A 25,093-nucleotide genomic window follows, 5' to 3' on the forward strand; every position below is an offset into this window, starting at 1 on the left:
GCATGGATTATGGACCACCATGTGATCCTGGCAGTACCCACCTACTGCTATGACTTCACACTCTACCATGTCCTACTGAGATTGTACTGGGCACAATGTTCTTCTTCTTGTTCCTCAATGTACCAATTTGTTTTTGCACCAGGGACTTTGCTCTTGCTATTACCCCCTGAATGTTCTACCTCCAGATCTTGGCACGGCTCATGCACTCACTTCATTTCATCTTTGTTCAATGTCACTGCCCAGGAGAGGCCTTCTCTTACCACTCTATCTGAAATGACCCTCCATACCCATCTCATTACTCTTTCTTTAAAATTCTTCGTAGCATTTATCATTATGTAATACTGTCATATGTTTATTTGTTCACTGCTTTATGTTGTGTCTCCACTAAAATGTAAGCTCCATGAGGGCAGGGGTGGTTCCTCCCATCCAGCACTATGTCTTCAGTGCCCAGAGACTGCCTAGCATAGAGTAGATTTTTAAAAATGGTGAATTTAAATTACAAACTTCCGTATTTTACTTGAGGCATATAATATATTTCAGGCATCCAAATCTCAGTTGCTTAATAGTGCATTATTTAACAAGAAAAGTTAGTCCAAACGGGAGTAGAAAAAACTTTTAGGTGACTCTGACAGCACAAGCCAAAAGTGCATATGGTGAAAAAAAAAAAGGTAGTTATTCCTGTCTTAATTCTGGGCTCTTACAGGTACATAATTTGAATTACTGTGTGCTTTTAAAAGAAATGGTAGTATTTGGGGATTTTTTAGAAATAAGATTATAAGAATATATTAACCATGGAGAAAGTCTTGTGTGTGTTTTTTCTCCTAATTTGTTTTAATCAAAGTTACTAGCAAAAATTAGAGTTAAAAATTCTGCAGCAATACAAAATACTATTTTGAAGTAGGAGATATGTGTTGTTTGGTATGTGAGTATTGGGGATTAAAATTTTCAATTGAAATTATAAATGAGATAGAAGTTGACATCATTTGTAGATAAAATCTAGGATGAGACCCTCCTTGCAGTAGGCCAAGTGAGCAGTTTGAATCCAGAATTTTAACTCCAGCTTGACTTGTAAATCCAGTGGAGATGTAGTGTTGCTTCAGCCCACCTACGTAGTTGATAGCATCATCATAAACCATGTTTTTTTTAACTCTTTTCAAGCACATAGAAATTATTTCATATCTTTTATACCTGACTCTATAACACTCCATGATATAATTTGCATGACATGAAACAAGCTGGAAAAGGGTTTCTATGTGGCAGTTTGCCCCTCCCCAGTCTTTTCTTGTTTAACAATAAAACATAGCTGCTGAGGAAACTGCCATCTTAACTCAACTCGGCAACATTCCTGTGTATGTTTCTTCTTCATCAGGAACAAACAATTAGTAACAAATGAAAGAGATCATTACATCAAGTGCCCTTTTAGATCACCCCAATTAAAACTTTAGTTTAGCTGTATTTTAATTCTAAGATGCCAAATTCTAATTTTCTGCTCTGATTGCTCTTGTTGACTTATCTTTGAAAGATGTACTCTCTGTGCAATGCCTAGAGATTATTTAGCAAGATGCCAAGGTTGGCACCACTTAATGTGTTGATTGGTTGTATTATCAGTAGCTGTTTAAAATAAATTACTATTAAACTATTATTGTCCTTGGCTGACAAAACACAATATTTTGGTGTTCTTTAAATATGAAACGATCATTATGAATAAACATGTTGAATAATGTTAAACTGCAACTCTGATTTGTGTAATTTTATATTAATGTTCGTTATGAAGTATGAAGTTGCAGAGAGCATTTATGTTTACTGTTTCCTTTTGTTACAGTTGCTGCTAATGTCACTAATGGTAATCCATTACCTATTCCCGCTGATTATGTCTGAAAAATATTAGCTTTTAGGATCCAAGACCCTCTGGGGACTCCTTATAAGCAATATAAAATTAAGTTTCATTTCTAGACTTTAAATCAGTGCACATCAGTTGGAGTCCAATGTGAACAAAAATCTGCACTACAGCTAAACTGATGCATACGTGAAAGTATGTTATTGCCAGTGACAGTTCTGCTGCAAAAAAAACACAGAAAACTGATTAGATTTCAATGCAGCAGGGGGTGGGGAAAAGCAATACCGAGTGTTCACAGTATCTACAAATCATTAGGACACCATTTTAACCATCAGTGATAACAGTACTTTCAGATTTGTATAACTTCTGTAAATTTCCCAGGTAGATCATGTGCGAAAGGTCACACTAAATGCCAGGTCTCACTTGGACATGCAGTATCCGGCAACGTGCAAGGACAACCTTGTGAGTTACAGCGCAAGACAGAACGCTTAAAAAATGAGTTTTTCCTCCAAGGGGAGGTCTGTTCTCATGATGTTGAAGTTGGATAATGACAATTCTACAGAAATACGTTTTCTCTATTTATTTTAAACCTAACTGTATGGTACAGCAGTAATAAGACAATGGTTGATTGGCCTCAAATTTCTTTTACCCAAGTGAAGAGGCATAATGATTGCCATATTATACAAATGTCTTTGTTTCCAAAAATGATTTATGTTACAAATTAAATTATCTTCATCACTTTTCAGAGAAGAAGTGAGTCCATAAATTTTTTTTAAGAAAAAAGAAAAGGCTCTGGAAGTGATCTGTGACTGTTTCTACAATTTCTGTTGCTTAGAAAGTATATTTTTTTTTTTTAGAAAGTATATGTGCTTGTTGTATCTGAGGACTGAAATTTTTTCCTTAATGTGTTAGTTAAATTTTAGAGGCAAAGTTTACTTAGTCCATGTTTGTACTTTATATAAATTTCTTTTAGAATCAGATGAAAAGCAAGCTTCCTTGAGTGCCAAACCTACATTACAATATTTGTGTTCAACAAGTGTAAATCCAGTAGAGATGAGTAATATGAGTAAAATGCTCCAGTCGAAGTGAATTTTCAGGATCACCCATTCTAACCAAAATCTTTTACGGATGAGAAACCCAAGGTCCACAAGGACTAGTGACTTGCCCAAGAGCCCAAACTAGTGAGTTGACTAAGCCTGGATTAGGACTCCCAAGGTGTTTAATCTCTTTTTTTCTTGTAATACTCTCCTAGTCTCCTTTCAGGATGAGAAAGAATAATGTTCCTTGAAACCAGGAGCTTCTGTTGACAGAAAAAAAAAAAAAAAAAATGGCAAAATTGATGCATTTTTCCAGAAGCTCCTGTTACAAAAGAAATAGCATACTTAGTTTAATATTATGATTACTGTTCTCCAAAGTTAGTCAATGAGTTTGACTGTCAAAAGCGACTCTAGATAAAAACCCATCTCATGATTCATACGATCCTGTGTGGTAATATGGTGATATAGGCTCTGGAATCATCTACCTATGTTTAAATCTAGGCTCCACCACCACCTGTGTGACCTTGATCAAATGACTTGACTGCCTTCCTTCTTTCAACTACCAAATGGGGATAACAATGAAATCTCCTTTATAGGATTATAAAGAAGAATCAATGAAATGTTGTTTTTAATTAACATGAGAAAAACATAGAGGCTGACATATTATGATTGATCAATAAATATTAGCTGTTACTATTACTCTTATTATCACTGTTTTTGTACAAGATAGAAATTAATAAGTATGGTGAATAGTCCAGGATTTTGAAAAGGTTAATGTTATTCTCTCCATCACAGTAAACTGTGATTAGATTATTGGCTATATTTTATTAGTTTTTATTGCTCCATGTACAAAACTGGTAATAGGAACAAAGAGGAGAAAAAGACATATAGTTATGATTAAAGATAAGAGCATATAATACAGGACCAATATATTTGATCTTAGCCTAACCATATTTTGAACACCATGTCTTCTTTTTTTGAAGGGAAGGCAAATTTTTCTTCTAATTCTTATAACCCTATTATAATTAAAGTTATGTTTTAATAATACAAATAAACAAACTCGATTTCTTTTAAAACATAGTAAAGTAAAATTATTAGCCATGACATTTAAACCTAATGACTTGAAGATGTAAAACAAGAGTATTTCAGTCTTAGTTAAATTCTTTTTTCGTTTTCTTGCCTCAAACACAGAAGTAGAGAATACTTCTTAAACACCATGGTTAGATTAAGTTTGTTTACTAGACCCAGTGAATCAATCTTGGACTGCCATTTATTGAGGTTTTAATACACCTTTTAAGTCTTTCTTGTTTGCTTACTTCCCCCATGTAGACAAATCAAAACGAACTAAACTCCTACATATTTCCCCTCATAGCCGTATCTTCAATGCTAACCTCACCTCTAACTAAGATTTTATATTCTTTATTCTTATTTTACATTTCCCCTTTTTACTTACTTTTTCTTATTTTAATATTTGCAAACCATTGAAAATCCTTTTTGTAATAAGATTAGAAAAGGAAATTATTTTCTCCCATTCCTATACACCAGTAGGTTCTAGTTATGATGTACAGCAAGAAAGTTCAGATGGAGACTTGATGGATAAAATTCTGCTTTCTGTATGTTCAAGTGGCAGCCAATGTTTGAGGTTTCATATCTGGTTAGCTGACATGACGTTCTAGTTTCCCCACACGGAACCTCACAGGGTTCTCCATGGACGTGTTTGAATGAGGAAGCCATAATTAAAAGACTGCTCCATTGAAAAACATAAATTAAATTCTATATAAAGTAAACAAAACTAAAGAGAAAAAAATACAAAATATATCCCTATTACTCACGAAAGTGAAATTACTATCCATTACTGTACATATCTATATCTATTATTACCTTTAAGCTCTAAAATACTCAAGTGTCAAGGAGGAGCAGTATAGCTGTTATTGTTAGCTACCATTGAGTGATTCTAACTCATGGCAACCCCATGTTCACAGGACAGAACTGTGCTCCATAGGGTTTTCAAGGCTGTGACCTTTCAGAAGCGGATCTCCGTGACTGTCTCCCAAGGTGATTCTTGGTGAGTTAGAACTGCCAATCTACTCGAGTGCTTAATTGTTTGCACTACCCATGGACTCTTGGTATAGCATTCAAAAAATTAGTAGCTAACAAATCGGGTGCCTAAAATTCTATATATAAACATAGCATTTTTCCATATGTTTCTTTGAAAGTACAATGAAATAAAATACATGAAAATTTAAATTTCATAATGGTATCATGAAGTGGACATCTGTAGTAAACATCATAAATTTAAAAATTTAGAATTGCCAAACAATAGTATATCATGAAATTAAATTACTGGCTATTAGAACAATAACTCATTAAACACATTACTTTTAAGTTTTATAGTCAATAATTCTAAAAAATAGTTTTTATGTACATTAAAATTAAATGTAACCCAAATGTTTTGAAAGCTATAACACTGAGCTCTCATTTAATTAAAATGGCAAATATGCATAATAAATCTTTTATTTTTTCAGATATAGAATTGTATGATTTGAGAAATATCAACAATTTTCAACTCATCTCCTTTTCATTGCCAGTCTGATAAAGTATCTCCAAAGGAAATATGGAGCTTTAAACTTACTACACAAAAGGTATGTTACCATTTTGATATGGAAAGCAGAGAACCCCATTATATATAATTGAAACTTCAGAGGAAATTGAGGTAGGCAGAATGTAATTACCCAAATTAGAATTTGGATGGCAAACACATTTATACTGTATGCCCAATAAGCCAGGGTCGTGACTGTTTAAACATTCTATACCACTCCTAGGATATTACTATAACTCAATAAATGTGGCAATAATAAAAAAGCTAGCATCTATGACCTTTTGTAAAATGAGTGAAACCATTACCTACCATAAAACCCAGACTGTGTGTGTGTGTGCGTGCACATGCACACGCATTACTGGGTATGAAACTCAGTAAGATTTTTGATATATTTTTTAATTTTTATTTTACCTTATGTATACATATCTGCATGCAAAGATACATGCATATATAGAAAATACATACATATAAATACATGATACTTATACACACACATACATGTATGTAAGTTTGCACTGAACAAGCATAATGTATTTTTAATGAAGCATTCTTACTGTAAAAGTGTTCTAACTTTATCAGACCCAGGTCCTAATGCTTTGGGATTAGAAATAAGTAATTTACTTTGTCTTGAATATTTTCCTATCGTCAACTCTTACTGAAATATGTTCTCAAGGCATATGGTTGAAAAAGAGACTATATTAAATCTACAGACATCTTCAATAAAATAAATTCTCTGTTCAAAATCTTCACATTTTAAAACTAGGGTCTTCCCTTCTTTCCTTTTTTTAAAGAAATAATTAGAATTTAAAGTGATGTGGATAACATTCTCAGTCTTGATATTACTGGCCTGGAGTGGGAGGATGGATACTGATTTGGCTGTACTCCCAAACTGACAGTACTTGACTTAGAGCTGTGGCAGTCACATTCAATAAAAAGTCCGTGTGTAAACCCATTCTTCAGATAAACATGCTGGTTTACACTGATGAAACCCAAAAGTATTTTCTCTCTTGAAAATAAATCTCCACTGGCCTGGTTGAAATGGATTTTGTTAGTGATTGATACATACGAATACACAGAGAATTTTAAGTAAATGTTTAGCTTTTTTCTTTGCTTCATGTAGAGTTGTATACATGCGAAAATGAATTGTTCCCTTCCTTTTCAGAGTATAAATTCTGAAATGTCGAGGGGTATTTTCTGAAAGCATTTAAGAAGGGAGAAATTCATTGAAAATTCTACCTCATAGAAAACAATATGAGTCAAATTTAGGGGAAAAAGAGTCTTACTTTTTTAAAAAATATAATCAACTATTTGGTCATGATTAAGATCAGGCTGGGTTGATGATTTATTTCAGTTACAAAGATATAAAACCTTAAAGTTGAATACAGTTCTGGAGACTCTAATTACATTAGTATTAAAAATGCCATATTAATAGATGAGGAGATATGTTACATTAAAGGCCTTCTGTTATGTCCTTGGAGAGGTAAATAAAATTAACTACATTTCTATTGGGAGAAGGTTTAATATGGGAGGAATTGTGTACAGAAAATATCACTGAGGATGGAGTGGTAGGATGAAAAAAAAAAGTACCAGTACTGTATCTGCAAGCATGCCTACTACTAGCTGCTCCAAATATGGAGATGTGGATGGCAAAAATCTCCATCTGCGACCCACATGATCACTTCATGTGTGGGCAAAAAAAAAAAAAAATGTGGTCTTCTATCCCAAACACTTATTATCTTGGCTCCATGCTCTATGTTATTATTAACTGTGAGTAGTCGTGATTCATAATGTACTGTACATAAAATATACATCCTGAGGACTACATAGGAAATCCGCAGAAAGTTTTGTATGGCTTTTTGAAGTCTGTTCTTTGAAGAAACTCTATTAACTGAAACAAACTTTATTTATGAAAGAAGGGATTTTTTTTATTCCTTTATATTAGACATATTTCAAATGACTAAACATATTTCCTCACTGGAAAGCCAGCAGTTTAAAAATAACTAAATATTTATTAGAACTGGTGTGCTGTCATTTGTAAATCAGACAACTTAAACAGTTTGATTCATACCATTGGTCAGCAATAAAGGGAGCATTTAAGCAGAATTATTTAAAAAATACCCATGCCACTTTCATCTAAGTTTTTATACTGACTTAATAATATATGTATTTGAGTATTTCTAAACCAATTTGATTAGTGTAGCAGGTTTGAAATCTAAATTGCTGGAAAAAAGTTTAATACAATAGTCAATCTCATAAACGGATTAAGTTGGAATTGTATGAAGTTTGAAAAACTCAGTCTATGACAATCTTCTTCCGTGTTCTCCTTTTTCCAGATTGCAAAAAGTCCTACCTGTATGTTAGTCAGAAGGGTCTCTATGGAAGACAATCCATCAGGAAACAGAAAAGGAGATGGAAAACCTGGAGGTAGTGGTTGTCCATGCCCAGTTAGAGAAAGTTTGTCAAGGCTGTCTCTTGCTGTTGGTGTGGAAAGCGGGGTCTCATCTGTATGTGATTGAAACAAAAATATAGAACAAGTTACGCTTGTCTGTTTTTATTAGACCTCAGTAATGGCTTCCCTAGTGGTTTCCAGAACATTTATTGCAAATTGGTTCCTGCTATCAGGAGAAAATGCTTTCTGCTGAATTTTCTTTAATGAAAAAGCTGTGGAGATACAACAAGATAACATTAATGAGTAACTTTATAAGCCTTTTAAATGCAGTCTCTAATGAGACTGAGTTTACAGTGCCATAGAATCTTTTTAAAACAAATATTATCTCATATATAGTTGTGATAATATATTTAGGCTGACTTTATAGGCACCTTCCCAATTATCTCATTTGAGTTTGTTCAGTTTAGATTGACAATGGAATATTTCTAGAACTTGATATAAGAAAAATGTTTGTATATTAGTATGTTTCTTTCTCAATTAACCCTTCTTTTATATCAGTGATCTCTTCAAATATAGTCTTCAGGAATCTATAAAAGAACGTACAATTAAAATCTTTCATTACACGTCTAAGAAGAAAAACTGGAATCCAAATATATCCTTCCTCAAATATGATTGAATTGTTCGATATCATTAGAGCTAAAGATCTAATTCATTTGAACTTGAATGCCTTTTAATAATAGCCTTTTACCTTCATATTGAAAAGTGATGTATTTTATCCAAGGAAAGAGGTTTAACGAAAATACAATTTCCATAACAATATTTAGACAATCAAATATAAAACCTTCTAATATATATATGTCTTTACTTCATTCATTGAATATTATTCAACAATTGAAGCAGCTTAGAGTAATGCCCCAAATACAGATTCTCCTTTTTCCCCACAGTGAATCTTTTTTTTATTCAGTTCTTTATTATTTAATTAAACATTTACAGTTTCACATAACATAGACACAAGTTATGGCTGATTTTAGGTTATTATCATCACAAAGGAAATTTTATTCATGGCAGGCTTCTCCATTTTATAAATATTTTCATATTTCACCCCAGGAAAATTAATCAGAGCAGTGTATTTGCACAGCCCTGATAGTATCTCTCAATTTTGCAAGTGACTGAAAACTTCGGCACACTTGTCTTTATGCTTACAATTTGATTCCACTGTTCGCCTCGATCATGCCTTTATTTTTCATTACAACTCCTAACCACACAACACATTTCCCAATTACTTCCCTCTGGGGAAGAAATACTATGGGAGCTGCCACACTTTCCTGTCTCTAATATCAGAACAAGTTAAGTTCATCTCCCTCATTTTTCCACATTTCTAGTTAATGAACCAAAAGGGAAGAAAGGTTGGGAAGGGAAGTAGTGGACACAGGCCTTCTATTAATGGCCCTCCTTTTGTGCTCACTCACTCACTCCTCTACAGTGTCTCCTTCCACCCCTTCTTCTGTTAACTTTCTGACAGGTGATCTAAGGTGGTAGGTGCTAGAAGAAGAAACTGAGTAAGCTGCAAAACTCAGACTCATTGTGTTGTTATTTTTTCTTATCGCTGTTGTCACCAAGGGTTAAAGCGAAGCTGCACTGCAGCGGTGGGACTACTGCATGGCTAATGTGATCAAGGTGATCTCGGACGCCACTTACCTCGCTGTCATAAATTACTGCTCTGGACCAAGGCTGCTAGTGTTTTCTCATAATAGCTTCAGAAAGGCACTTGTTAAACATCTATGTGCATGTGAAAGTGTTTAAGAATGGAGAGCAATATTTTTCGATCAGCATCAACTCAGCTGTCACATGCTAAAGAAAATGTGGCTTAATAGATCATGGGGATGATAATTGCTTGTCTCTTGAAGAAAGGCATAGAAGCTGACGACCACCTGAGGTTGCTTTTAGCTTTAGTATCTATACTCCCACAATTCTTAAAGATTATCCAAGGGAAAAAAAAAAAAATCACCACTTACATGTATACACATACACATATACATATTTGTTTAGAATTTCATCAACCTCATTTTATTTGATTCAATTTCAATACATTTATAGTTGACTATGCTTTGCTTGGGCGCCTAGAGCCCTGGTGGTTAAGGACTTGGCTGCTAAACAAAAGGTCACGGTTTGAATCCACCAGCCCCTTCAGGGCAGTTCTACTCTATTCTATAGGGTCGCTGATTTGGAATCGACGGCAACCGGTATGCTTGGGTATTGTGTGAATTCATTCATTAAATCAGTCCTGATGCGTACATTTATGTAAAAATGTTTACTTAACCTAGACAACATGCTAGACACTGGGTATAGAAAGCTGAAAAACACAATCTTCAAGCCTCAAGAATCTCATCTAGATTAGCATGACTGACCTGGATTGCTAAATAGATAATTTCCGTAGCCCTAAAACATAGCCTTCCATCTCATCCCCTTGTTGTTGTTAGATGCCATTGAGTTGGCGCAGACTCACGATGACCTTACTTATAACGGAAGGAAATACTGTCCAGTTCTATGCCATCTTCAAGACTGTTGATATGTTTAACAACTCTATTTTTTTCCAGTATAAGTCTGAAATTGTTCTATGCTTGTGTGTGTGTGTTTCTATGCACGTGTGTGCCTTCGCGCATGTGTATAGGTGTACGTGTTTGCGATTCTTTTTCCCTAAAATTGCTTCAGTGGAATGCTCCTCTTGATCCTCATGACTGCAACCATATGTGATTAGATTATTATTTGGTATAAACTTATCTGATTCAATCATTCATTTATCATTTTCCATAGAAGAAACAATGAAAAGTCCACTTTAATTCAACACACAGGTATGAAGCAAGCAAATTTTGGGCAGAATGACTGCCTGAGAAATTTTTTTAAATGTGATTCAACTGCTTAGAATCAATATATATCTTTAAAAGAAGACAAACAAATCAAAGATCAAACAAGCAAAAACAAAAATGATCCCTTGAGCCTCAAGACCCTAACATGTGAGAAAAAAGTTGTCATCTTGTGGCATTTAACATGATAAGGAGTCTCATTTAGTTCTTTCTACAAAGACTATAAAACTGGGAACACAGTTCTTCCTTTTGAAATAGGAATGACCTTTGATCTCCTAAATGTTCTAAGAAACTTAAAGCAACAGTTTGAGAGGACTGGCAAAGTGGAAGAGTATTTTGACATCACATAATCTCCACAGGCTTCAAACACTGAATGATCAAGAAGCATAAATTCACAAAATGTTGTATTCTAAGTTAATATATCTATACATATTTTGTTTAAAGTTTAGCTTTAAAAAAAATTTTGTCAGATCCAATGATCTTTGATTATAGTATTTAACAATGTTATTGGTGTTTTCTGTTTTTTTAAATTCACTTTTAAGTAATTCCAAACAATGGAAAAATGGCAAAAACTATACAAAGAATTTCTGTATACTTCTGTAGTGGATTGAATGGCAGTCCGCCAAAAGACATAGCCACATCCTAATCAATCTGTATGTTGAGCAAATAATTCGAGAAACTGGACTATGTGAAGAAGAATGGGGCATCAGGATTGGAGGAAAATTCATTAACAACCTGCATTATGGAGATGACACAACCTTGCTTCCTGAAAGTGAAGAGGGCTTGAAGAACTTATTTATGAAAATCAAAGACCACAGCTCGCAGTATGGATTACACCTCAACATAAAGAAAACAAAAATTCTCAGAGCTGGACCAATAAACAACATCATGACGAATGAAGAAAAGATTGAGGTTGTCAAGGATTTCATTTTACTTGGATTCATAATCAACACCATGGAAGCAACAGTCAAGAAATCCAAGAAGCATTGCATGGGGCAAATTGGCTGCAAAAGACTCTTTAATGTGTTGAAAAGCAAAGACGTCACCTTGAGGACTAAGGTGTGCCTGACCCAACCCATGGTGTTTTCAACTGCATCATATGCACGCGAAACCTGGACAATGAATGAGGAAGACCGAAGAATTGACCTCTTTGAATTGTGGTGTTGGCAAAGAATAGTGAATATACCATGGATTGTCAAAAGAATGAACAAATCTGTCTTGGAGGAAGTACAACCAGAATGCTCCGTAGAAGCAACGATGGTGAGGCTACGACTCACATACTTTGGACATGTTATCAGGAGGGATCAGTCACTAGAGAAGGACATCATGCTTGGTAAAATAGAGGGTCATTGAAAAAGAGGAAGATCCTCAATGGGGTGGATTAACACATTGCCTACAACAATGGACACAAGTATAGCAACAATTGGGAGGATGGTGCATGCTCAGCAGTGTTTCATTCTGTGGTGCGTAGGGTCACTATGAGTTGGAATCGACTAGAAAGGCACCTAACAACACCACCAACAACAATCATCCCAGGGGCCTGTGAATGTGACCATATTTGGGAAAAAGGTCTCACAGATGTAATTCAGTGAAGGATCTTGAGATGAAGAGATCATACTGATTATTATTTGTTGTTGTTAGGTGCCGTCAAGCCGGTTTCAACTCATAGTGGCCCTATGCACAACAGAACGAAACACTGTCTGGTCCTGAGCCATCCTCACAATCGTTGTTATGCTTGAGCTCATCGTTGCAGCCACTGAGACAATCTACCTCGTTGAGGTTCTTCCTCTTTTCCATTGACCCTGTACTCTGCCAAGCATGATGTCCTTCTCCAGGGACTGATCCCTCCTGACAACATGTCCAAAGTATGTAAGACAGAGTCTCGCCATCCTTGCTTCTAAGGAGCATTCTGATTGTATTTCTTCCAAGACAGATTTGTTTGCTCTTTTGGCAGTCCATGGTATATTCAATATTCTTCGCCAACACCACAATTCAAAGGTGTCAATTCTTCTTCGGTCTTCCTTATTCATTGTCCAGCTTTCACATGCATATGATGTGATTGAAAATACGATGGCTTGGGTCAGGCACACCTTAGTCTTCAGGGTGACATCTTTGCTCTTCAATACTTTCAAGGGGTCCTTTGCAGCAGATTTACCCAATGCAGTGCATCTTTTGATTTCTTGACTGCTGCTTCCATGGCTGTTGATTGTGGATCCAAGTAAAATGAAATCCTTGACAATGTCAATCTTTTCTCCATTTATCATGATGTTGCTCATTGGTCCAGTTGTGAGGATTTTTGTTTTCTTTATGTTCAGATGCAATCCATACTGAAGGCTGTGGTCTTTGATCTTCATTAGTAAGTGCTTCAAGTCCTCTTCACTTTCAGCAAGCAAGGTTGTGTCATCTGCATAACGCAGGTTGTTAATGAGTCTTCCTCCAATCCTGATGCCCCAGGTTCTCGGATTATTTGCTCAGCATACAGATTGAATAGGTATGGTGAAAGAATGCAACCCTGACACACACCTTTCCTGACTTTAAACAAATCAGTATTCCCTTGTTCTGTCCGAACAACTGCCCCTTGATCTATGTAAAGGTTCTTCATGGGCACAATTAAGAGTTCTGGAATTCCCATTCTTCACAATGTTATCCATAATTTGTTATGATTCACACAGTCGAATGCCTTTGCATAGTCAATAAAACACAGATAAACATCCTTCTGGTATTTTCTGCTTTCAGCCAGGATCCATCTGACATCAGCAATGATATCCCTGGTTCCACATCCTCTTCTGAAACCAGCCTGAATTTCTGGCAGTTCCCTGTTGATATACTGCTGCTGCCGTTTTTTAATGATCTTCAGCAAAATTTTGCTTGCGTGTGATATTAATGATATTGTTCTATAATTTCCACATTCGGTTGGATCACCTTTCTTGGGAACAGGCATAAATATGGATCTCTTCCAGTCAGTTGGCCAGGAAGCTGTCTTCCATATTTCTTGGCATAGACAAGTGAGCACCTCCAGCGTTTCATCTGTTTGTTGAAACATCTCAACTGATATTCCATCAATTCCTAGAGCCTTGTTTTTCACCAATGCCTTCAGAGCAGCTTGGACTTCTTCCTTCAGTACCATGGGTTCCTGATCATATGCCACCTCTTGAGATGGTTGAACATTGACTAATTCTTTTTGGTATAATGACTCTGTGTATTCCTTCCATCTACTTTTCATGCTTCCTGCATCGTTTAATATTTTCCCCATAGATTCCTCCACTATTGCAACTCGAGGTCTGAATTTTTCTTCAAAAGCACTCAAAAGATGACTGGGGAAGAGCTGCCTCCTCAAAGTAGAGTCGACCTTAATGACTTGGATGGAGTAAAGCTTTCGGGACCTTCATTTGCTGATGTGGCACGACTCAAAATGAGAAGAAACAGATGCAAACATCCATTAATAATCGGAACCTGGAATGTATGAAGTATGAATCTTGGACTTCTTCCTTCAATACGATCGATTCCTGATCATATGCCACCTCTTGAAATGGTTGAACATCGACAAATTCTTTTTGGTATATGACTCTGTGTATTCCTTCCAACTTCTTTTGATGCTTCCTGCATCATTTAATATTTTCCCCATAGACTCCTTCACTATTGCAACTCAAGGCTTGAATTGAATTTTTTCTTCAGTTCTTTCAGCTTGAGAAACGCCAAGGGTGTTCTTCCTTTTTGGTTTTCCATCTCCAGCTCTTTGAACATGTCATTATAATGCTTTACTTTGTCTTCTCGAGATGCTCTTTGAAATCTTCTGTTCAGTTCTTTTACTTCATCAATTCTTCCTTTTGCTTTAGCTGCTCGATGTTCTATAGCAAGTTTCAGAGTCTCCTCTGACATCCATCTTGGTCTTTCCTTTCTTTTCTGTCTTTTCAATGACTTCTTATTTTCTTCATGAATGATGTCCTTGATGTCATTCCACAACTCGTCTGGTCTTCAGTCACTAGTGTTCAATGCATCAAATCTATTCTTCAGATGGTCTCTAAATTCTGGTCAGATATACTCAAGGTCATATTTTGGCTCTCGTGGACTTGTTCTGATTTTCTTCAGTTTCAGCTTGAACTTGCATATGAGCAATTGATGGTCTGTTCCACAGTCTGCCCCTGGCCTTGTTCTGACTGATGATATGGAGCTTTTCCATTGACTCTTTCCATAGATGTAGTCAATTTGATTTCTGTGTGTTCCGTCTGGCGAGGTCCATGTGTACAGTCACTGTTTATGTTGGTGAAAGAAGGTATTTGCAATGAAGAAGTCATTGGTCTTGCAAAATTGTATCATTCAATCTCCAGTATTGTTTCTATCCCCAATGCCATATTTTCCAACTACTGACCCTTCTCCTTTGTTTTCGACTTTCACATTCCAACTGCCAGTAATTATCAATGCAACTTGATTGCATGTTTGATCAATTTCAGACTTCAGCAGCTGATAAAAATCTATTTCTTCATCTTTGGGCCTCACGGTTGGTGTGTAAATTTGAATGGTCATATTAACTAGTCTTCCTTGTAGGCGTATGGATATTATCCTATCACTGACAGCATTGTACTTCAGGATAGATATTGAAACGTTCTTTTTGACAATGAATGCAACACCATTCCTCTTCAAGCTGTCATTCCCAGCATAGTAGACTATATGTTTCTCCGATTCAAAATGGCCAATACCAGTCCATTTCAGCTCACTAATGCCTAGATACCTATGTTTATGCATTCCATTTCATTTTTAATGATTTTTTATTTTCCTAGACTCATACTTTGTACATTCCAGGTTCTGATTATTAATGGATGCTTGCAGCTGTTTCTTCTCATTTTGAATCATGCTACATCAGTACGACAAACTGACAGACACGTGGGGGATTATTTGATTATTTGAAAAAAAAAAAAAAAAAACCCTAAATCCAGTGACAAGAATCCTTATAAGAGAAAGAAAAATTTGAGAGAGACAGAAAAGGAGACATGGAGAAGAGAAAATGACAATGTAAAGACAGAGGTAAAGATTGGAATTTTGGGGCCACCAGTCAAGGAATGCCAGCAGCTACCAGAAGCTGGAAGAGACAAGGAAGGATTCTGTCCTTTAGCTCCCAAAGGGAATACAGCCCTGCTGATACTTTCATTTTGAATTTCTGGCCTCCAGAACTGTGAGATTTTTGTTGTTGTTGCTGTTAAATTTTTGTTGATTTAAATACCAAGATAGCTGTAACTTGTTATGCCAACCATAGGAAATGAATACAAATCTGTACTCAAATTCACCAGTTGTTTACTTTTCAATTCTGTGTTTCTCCTGATCTTATTCTGTACTTGTATATGTGTGTGCATGCATATTATTTTGAACAATCTTGCTTTTACATTTATAATACTAAAGTGGATGTTTCACAAGTACAGGACATACTCTTATATAACCACAGTACACAATCAGAAAGAACAGCATGAGTAAATTACTATTGTTTAGTCAGGAGTCCATGTTCAATTTCACTATCTATGAGATTTTATCTGCAAATGGTTAAATAATAAATAAATATATTAATTTATTTGACATGTGCTTAGGCAGTATTTTTCTACAACCTTCTAGTAGGCATGGAGAAGCCTCTAATATGGCTTCTGATGATCCCTCTTCTGTTCTAATTCATGTCGTGTCTAATTCCTTCCTCTTGAGTTCAATCTAACAAATAGAATGCAACAAAAGTGATGGAATGTCACTTCCAAGATTAGATATAAAAAGTCTGTAGCTTCTAGTTCTCTCATTCTCCTTTGTGTTAAACAGAACTTGGGGAAGCCAACTGTCATGTCCTGAGAGAACCCTATGGAAAGGTACACATGACAAGGGACTGAGGCCTGCCAATAGCAATGTGTTGGTGTGAAAGTGGATTCCTCCCACCCAGCTTAGCCTTTAGATGAAGTTGCAATCCTAGCCAACAGTTTGGCTGCAGCCTCATGAGATATTGAAGCAGAATCACCCAGATAAAATACACCCAGATTCCCATCCCACACGGACTGTGAGATAACAAACGTTTGCTGTCTTATGCCATTACACTTTGGTGTAATTTGTTACTTAGCTATAGATAACCAAAATAGCGCATTTTTTTAAAAAATATTTTGAGGTATATAAAGAAAATGACTTAGTGCCCAGTTAGTATCAGCTACTTGAGAATATAACAATTTATTCAGGCTTCCATTTCCCCAATTAAAAAAAAAAAAAAATAGCAGGTTGAACGAGACAAAGTCTGAAGTACCCTCCAGACATAAAATCCCACAATTCTGTTATTTCTTATAAATAAATATTAATAAAAATTATTAAGTGGAGACTTTTTCCTGGAATATGCTGACTGGAGGGTGATAACATCACTTTGAAATAAAAAATTTCAGTGTCTTTTTAATTACAAATTGCAGATGTTATGAATATCTAAATATCTAAAAATATGACTAAATCTAATATCTAAAAAAAATGACTCATGCAAACAAAATTTCAAGAGAAGTGATTAAGTTTACTTAGATTTATAAGCTCCGTTTTATAATAACTCCTAAATTATTTTGCTTCATTTCATCAAATTAGAAAATACTTTAACCACCTATAAGACAGGTGCTCTGAATACCTAGGATGGCAGATTAGATATAGTAAAGGGAAAATCTTCCTGGGAGCAATTGAAAGCTGCCTTAACAAGGGTACTTTTTTTTTTTTTTTAAGTACTCCATTTGCTCAGAGGACTAGAAGTTGTATTAATTTCCGAGAAGAGTTCTTGTTATTTTTTAAATTCTTAAGAAAGAGTAATCACTACTTTAGAGAAAACAATAAGTGGAAACTACAGAACAACACATATTGCAGCTTAACAAATGATTATCTTTTAACCAGAAAAATTAATTAACATGTTAACAATTATATAAAAAATGTAAAAATTAAAATGATAACCACATGTTAGCAGTCAATATCAACTGGAATAATAGGACCAATTTAAAGAGAAAGCAAAGTGGAAAAAATCTTCAAGCATTCTAAACAAAATGCAATATGAAACAATGGTATTTTTATTCTTCTCACCACTTGATCTCATGATTCGACTTACATTTTAATTCACTTATCAATAATTAGAAAATTGATGCCTCTGTAAGACAAGTTTTCTTTTTTTTCCTTCCAATCTTATCACACATAACAATTTAGCAGGATATCCTAAGGAACAGTGTTGTTTAAAAAAAATAATGAGCCTCTACTTTTAAAATGTTTTCTTTCCTGTTTTAATAAAATCTAACACAGTTGTTATTTTCATAACTAATCCCTTTGGATTTAAATTAAATATTCTCTTTCAAGTTTTTTTTGTGTGTGTGTCTGATGTCTTTTTATTACATCAAACGTTCCAATAAAAAATACTCAATCACTTTTAGAAAGTCATACATTCCGAAGGAATTGATATTTATTCATATTTATGGGAAGTAGATATCCTGTACATATCTGTCCTAATTAAATGGAAAGTAGATAGTAGATAAACCAAACCCAACCAAATCTGTTGCCATCGAGTTGATTCCAACTCTCAGAGATCCTACAGGACAGTAGAACTTCTCAATAAGGTTTCCAAGGCTGCGATTTTTATGGAAGCAGATTGCCACATGTTTCTCCTTCAGAGAGGCTGGTGGTTTCGAACACCGACATTTTGATTAGCAGCTAAAAGCTTTAACCACTGTGCCACCAGAGCTCCTTGATAGTAGATAAACCCATTGTCATGGAGCTGATTCCTACTCCGAGTGACCCTATAGGACAGAGTAGGACTGTCCTGTACAGTTTCCAAGGAGCATCTGGTGGATTTGAACTGCCAACCTTTTCGGTTAGCAGCCGTAGCTCTTAACCACTACGCCACTAGGGTTTCCTGATAGTAGATAGTGTCCTTCTTAAAATGGAAAAGTTTCCATGTTTAGTATTTACAACTTATCTGGAAGTGTACATGAAATCTTTATATACTGAAAGTGAAAAAAACAATAAAATTCTGTAGATTATAACGGTTACAAAATATAAATGTGAACGACTATTATAAAAACACAAATTTTTCTTTGTCATTTTGATAAATTTCCATTACAATTGCATAAAAAATTATTTTAAAAAAATCATTAGTCACACTATTTGACTGGAGCAGAGACATGAATGATCTAAAAAATAAATATTGGTGTTTGTTTAAAAAGAAGTTTGAAGCATATTCAAACGTAAGACATGGTCATTTAAATTGAGCTTAATCATAACCTCAATCCTTATTTATTCCCACTATAAGTACCCTGGGTTTAATTTTAATTTAGCAATAGAAACTTATAATAAAGTAGAAAAATGTGACCTTGAAAAGTAATCTTCAGTCAAAAAGTGATCATGTTTTTTTTTTTTTCCTTTGTATTTTCATCTTCTCACTAAATAAGGAATTACAAATTATCCATTAAAATTTATCAATGTAACTTTTCATGTACCAATTCCAGTTCAAATTAATATATCAAGGGAAAATATAAAAAAATTAATTATATTATAAAAATTTTACATTCATTCTAGAATAAGGATTGTTTCCTGAATTTAGTTTTAAGACTTTTCAAAACCTGAATTTAAAAATAACTCCAGACATTGTTATAAAATTGTCACCACAACACTATAGTCTGTGTGATATAGCTTTGGTAAAGTCAAAACCGGGCTTGTTTCAAAAAGTGTGAGTTCAAATCCTGACTCTATGAAGTACTAGAAAATAGTGGAACAAAGAGTCAGTCCCTTATGTTCTATGAGACTTGTTTGGTTTATTATTAAAAAGGTGATTATGAACTCATAGAATTATAGCTTAAATCCAACTAGATTATATGTGTGAAAGTGTTTTGTAAAATATGAAATTTTAAACAAAAAGTATGATGGAATGAATAATTAGTAAATAACTAAAGCTATTGCAAATTTCCTCTTAGCCAGGCTTCAATGTACCATGGAGGGAATGGACTACAAGAGTTCTTCCCAATGAAGCTTGTGATGACAAATTATCATGTTGATAATAGAATTATGTATATATATATATATATATATCAGTCACTTTATACAAACTAGCTCTGAGTTAGTCTGGTGAAGAGTTAAAATACCTATGATAAAAATAACTTTAGAAATGTTAAGAAGGTATGAACTACTTTATCAATTACTGTTCAGGCAGCAAGACTTTGAGGAAATGGATACAGAAATTAGTGAAATGGACTGTAAGGGGCATAAAAACACTTCATAGGCTCCCTGGATAGACAGGAAGCAGCATTAGAACTCTGGATATTGAATTTGGGTGAGTAAAAAAAGAGATTTTTAAATAGGAAGGAGATCTTTTTAAGTGTATGTTTTGAGGGAGGTGGGAGGTGTGCTAAAAATGCATCAAATTCACAGTTTTGCCTAATTTAATGCACACAGTATTGCATACTTATTAATGCATAAAGTATTTATTGCACACCTGTTTTCTCCACAGCTGTAATTTATATCAGTGGCTCTTAACTTTTGGGGAGTTCTCCTTTGAGATGCTAATGAAAGTTGTGAGCCACACTATCTTAGTTATCTGTTGTTATTGTTGTCGTTAGGTGCTGTTGAGTTGGTTTCGACTCATAGCGACCCTATGTACCACAGAATGAAACACTACCTCATCCTGAGCCATCTTTACAATCGTTGGCATGCTTGAGTCCACTGTTGCACCCACTGTGTCAATCCATCTCGTTGAGCGTCTTCCTCTTTTCCACTGACACTGTACTTTACCAAGCATGATGTCCTTCTCCAGTGACTGATCCCTCCTGACAACATGTCCAAAGTGTGTAAGACGCAGTCTCTCCATCCTTGCTTCTAAGGAGCATTCTGGTTGTACTTCTTCCAAGACAGATTTGTTCGTTCTTTCAGCAGTTTATGGTAATCTTAATAATCTAGTGCTGCTATAACAGAAATACCACAGGTGGATAGCTTTAACAAGCAGAAGTTTATTTTCTCACAGTTTAGGAGGCTAGAAGTCCAAATTCAGAGTACGGACTCAAGGGGAAGGCTTTCTTTCTCTGTTGGCTCTGGAGGAAGGTCCTTTTCTCTTCAGCTTCTGCTTCTTGGTTCCTTGGAGACCTCTGTGTGTCTTGACATGAATCTCCCCCTGGGCCTGGGGGGTTCTCAGAGCAGGTACCCTGGGTCCAAAAGGACACGCCCTGCTCCTGGATCTTCTTTCTTGGTAATAGTGAGGTCCCTTTCCCTCTGCTTGCTTCTGTCTCCTTTTATCTCTTGTAAGACAAAGGTATGACTCAAGCAAGGATGTCACTTGAGTAATGGCATGACTTGAGTAAGGCAGTGACTTGAGTAAGGCAGTGTGACTCAACATATACCCCACTCTAATCTCACCTCATAAAGGTTTTAGAATTTAATTATATCAGAAAATGGAGGATAATTACATACTACTGGGAATCATGGCCTAGCCAAGTTGACACGTATTTTGGGAGACACAATTCAATCCATGACACACACCTTAGAGGTGGAAATAGAACAAATAGTCTCTGCCTGCTCTGAGGTTATCCCATTCACAACAGTAAAACTATCTTCTATTGGAAAGCCATTCTATTGATTATAATTTCACAGACGTTATCTTGGATTAGGAGGGCTTTCTAAGAGGAAGATAAAAAAATGAAAAATGCATGTAATTATAATCTCAATAAGGTTTATGTCAAAAAAGTGATTCAAATGGCACACAATGGTTATACAGAAAAAGAAAAGATTATATTTAGATAGGGTTAGTTGAGGGGAGAGTGAAGAAGGACCATAAAATCTTCATGTAAAGGTGCATTTGAAATGGGCATTGCCTTTCAGGACAGACTTAAAAACGGCAAGGTCAGGCATCATATGAGGAATCCATCAGGGATAACAACTCAGGTGACTCAGCGACCTTGATTACCTTGCAGAAAAGGGGAAAGCATATTTCAGCCATTATTCTCAAAAGAGAGTATTCTCTGACTTTTCTGTGTTTGTGTTTCAGTAATCTATGTATGAGCAAAATTTCTAAGTTCAAACTATACATTAATATTTCCACACTTTCCCTTGACAGAAAACTCATCACTATCTTGGCAACTGAGATGATGGAACTAAAGTACTCAGGTATCTGTGCATAGATTTTTTTTTCCTCCCTCAGTTTGGAGTTTGTTGGTAAAATGGTAATGGGCATCAAGCATTAAGTGTATACACACTTACACACACACATTGATTTACCTTTCAAACATTCCGGATTGCTTTCACCTCATCTTGTTTCTTAAAGTCATAAATCCTGTGTTTGTGAAATAGCTGGAGTAGCTTATGCTGGAAAGATCCACTTAATTGACCTTTCTGTCTTTTGCACGGCCCTGTAGATTTAACCTCACTGCTGATACTGCAAGCGAATATGGGAAAGCATTTATTGAAAGCTGCTTACCAGACACGGTTATATTTCCTAGGATGATGCTTTGCATATCTGCACAGTAGAGCCATTAAGGGTTCTAAGAGCACAACGGAAACAAGCACAACATTTGTTTTTAGATGACTGACTCAGGACATGTACACCAGGCTTTATATAGAAACTGTTTTTGTTTTATTAAGGGACTGTTTGCCTGGTAGTGATAACATCATTAAAAATAAATGGAAGGGGGCTGGTAAAATGCTTCCCAAAAGCAGAAACCTAATTAAAGGTGATATGCCTGCTATGAGGCTCTTTTTTTTTTTTTTTTTCCCAGGGTTCAGAAATAGAACAAGGTTAGTCCTTTCTCACTGTATAAGGCCCAAAGAAGACCTCACAGTAAAACATCACTTCTGATCTAATTTTCTATTTCTGTGTACTTTAATAATCCACTTTACAGTCTGTGCTTGCCTATAGAAAGCAAACTAGTTTTGTTCCTACAGCTAGCTCCTTCATCATGTCAGACCACACAAAAAGAAAATCTGATGGTTCAGCTCCAACAAAAAATGCACTCTCCTTATAAAGCAAAGTGTAGAGGTTGTAATATATGCAGCAATAGTAGTTGAAAGAATGCACACATAAACACTTCATAGCCCTGAAAGACTACTTTTGAAAGCCTGAGTTAATGGTAAAAAAACATTTTCAAATCATGGTTTATAATTCAGGAAAAAAAATAAAAGTCTCCCCTTTCATTTTAAGGGGTGGAGTTACTCTAATTTCATGGATGGTGGAAAAAGCAGGAAACTGCACTCTCTTGATAACTCTGCCCTTATTGTGCTGTGACCTTGGCCAATTTACTTAAATTTACATCTGCCAAAAATGAGTTTCTGAAACGTGCTTCAAGAGTTTTCGGGGGAGGAGGAGAGAAGTTGTCACATAAATCCAAGGCCTTTTCAAAATTAATAATACTTTGGAAGGAAAAATGAAGAGAAACGTTGGCACTTTCACAGAGCGCCATAGTTTGGCGTCCTCATCTCTTTTGGTCATCTCTGCATAGTTCTATTTTATTTGTGCGTCTCCAAACTGGAAATGGATCTTAGTGCTAAGTGAATCAAACATAATACTTTCAAAATTATCCCCCTGAAATTAACAACAACAAAAAAAAAATCTATGATAGTGTGAATTATTTAAACAATGATTTTCATATTGGTTTCAGGACACAAGTATCACGGCACTATAAAGAGTGTGAGTTGCTTTTGGAAGTCACCTGGTTTAATTTCTTCATTTACAGATGCAGCAAGCCCAATGATTTAGACAAAATTTTACAAGCTCACATCTGCAGATTCTCAGTTCTTTTTTTGTTTTTTCATCATGCTGATTTAGAGGAAATAGAGGGAAGAGAAAAGCATTAAATGACTCCCAGGATATGCATACCGATTTGTGGCAATTGGAGAGATGTGAATCTTAGCAGGCAAGTTTATGAATATTAAGGTCTTTCAGGTGGGTCATGATAATGGGATCATGATTTAAGCAAGAGTTCTTATCTTTAAGAGATACACACTGGAAATAAAGTGAAATAAATAATGAAAAGTAAGCAAAAATATTTACAGATTAAATGACAGATGTTTGGTATTTGCTTCAAAATCTCAGGGGTGGGGGGAAGAAATGGGTGGGACAACATAGGACACAAGACAATCCATGACATGGTCATGTTAAAGTTGAATGATGTATATATTGGGGTTCATTATCCTATTCTAATTTTATGCAGGTTTGAAATTTTCTATAATAAAAAGTTAACATAAAAGTAATGCAACTTCTTAAAGGTCCTATTAGCTCATTCTTTCAAAGAGTCAGAGGCATTGCTACCACGATGATCATTATCATCAAAATAACTAGCACATATTGACTGGTTCCTCCATGTGCAAAGCACTGTGGTAAGCACTTTACATGCATTAACTCATTTAATCCTCACAGCAGTTCTGTTAGATTGTTACTTGTAGCCTCCTCATTTTACACGTGAGGAGCGCAAGGCACAAAACAGTGAATTAACTTGTCAAGGTCACTCACTCAGCTAGTGAGGAGTCTGGATTCGAATCCAGGTAGCCTTGCTCCAAAGCACATGGTCTTTAAACAGACAAAGGGAAAAACACACACACTTTATAAGAATTTTTAAAAATGTATTAAATAAATGTGTTCGAATAAGTACAAGAAACATATAATCAAAAACAAATCTTATTTCATCTAAGCGGAAAGAAAACATAGAGGTTTTCTATTTCACTCCTCATTCTTTTTCAAGGCTTGGATCACTCTTTAAAACCCAGCCAAATGGTCATTCAAAGCCACAAATGTACCCCCAAATTGATTACTTGCACTGACACATTGATGATCATTCATTTTTTCAAGGAAAGAAATCTACCCTAGGAATTAAACTCCAGAATTTCTCCGCATTGCAATAGAAAACTCCAAACATAATCAACACTATAATATAATATAACATAATTATAACAATTTAATTATAACATAATGAACATTTAATGTCAACCCTAACTTGAAGTTGTCCATGCTGGTACCTCCTTGCAAGTATCTCTGCTCTATATTTTATTATAAGGAAACCTGGTAGTACTGTGGTCAAGTGCTTGGCTGCTAACCCAAAGGTCAGCGGTTCAAACCCACCAACTGCTTCCCAGGAGAAAGATGTGGCAGTCTGCTTCCATAAAGATTTACAGCCTTGGAAGCCCTATGGGGCTGTTCTACTCTGTCCCATAAGTCAAAATCGACTCGAAGGCAATGGATTTGTTTTTGTTTTTACGTAAGTAAGTAAGCCTTGTTTTTTCTTTTTCCCTGTGGTATGGATATGCTCACTTAAAAGCGACACTCTCATGGTTGAATGAAGGAAAGATTGATCTTATTGGTATGGCTGATGTTTAATAATAAAGGTATAAAAGCAAAAAAACCAAACCTGTTGCCATCAAGTCAAT

General features: G+C 35.4%; 1 protein-coding gene across 3 annotated transcripts in view; it reads right to left on the reverse strand.

The window, feature by feature from the left end:
* Positions 1 to 25,093, reverse strand: part of DACH1 (dachshund family transcription factor 1) — a 485,967-nt gene that overhangs the window by 48,190 nt on the left and 412,684 nt on the right. For all 3 annotated transcript variants that reach the window (XM_049853405.1, XM_049853407.1, XM_049853406.1), the window contains one exon: positions 7,824 to 7,975. In XM_049853405.1, the coding sequence (XP_049709362.1) occupies positions 7,824 to 7,975 (152 nt within the window). The remainder of the gene's footprint in view (positions 1 to 7,823; positions 7,976 to 25,093) is intronic.

The sequence above is a fragment of the Elephas maximus genome, chromosome 14 (genome assembly GCF_024166365.1).
Source record: "Elephas maximus indicus isolate mEleMax1 chromosome 14, mEleMax1 primary haplotype, whole genome shotgun sequence".
In the NCBI taxonomy this organism is placed as follows: Eukaryota; Metazoa; Chordata; class Mammalia; order Proboscidea; family Elephantidae; genus Elephas; species Elephas maximus.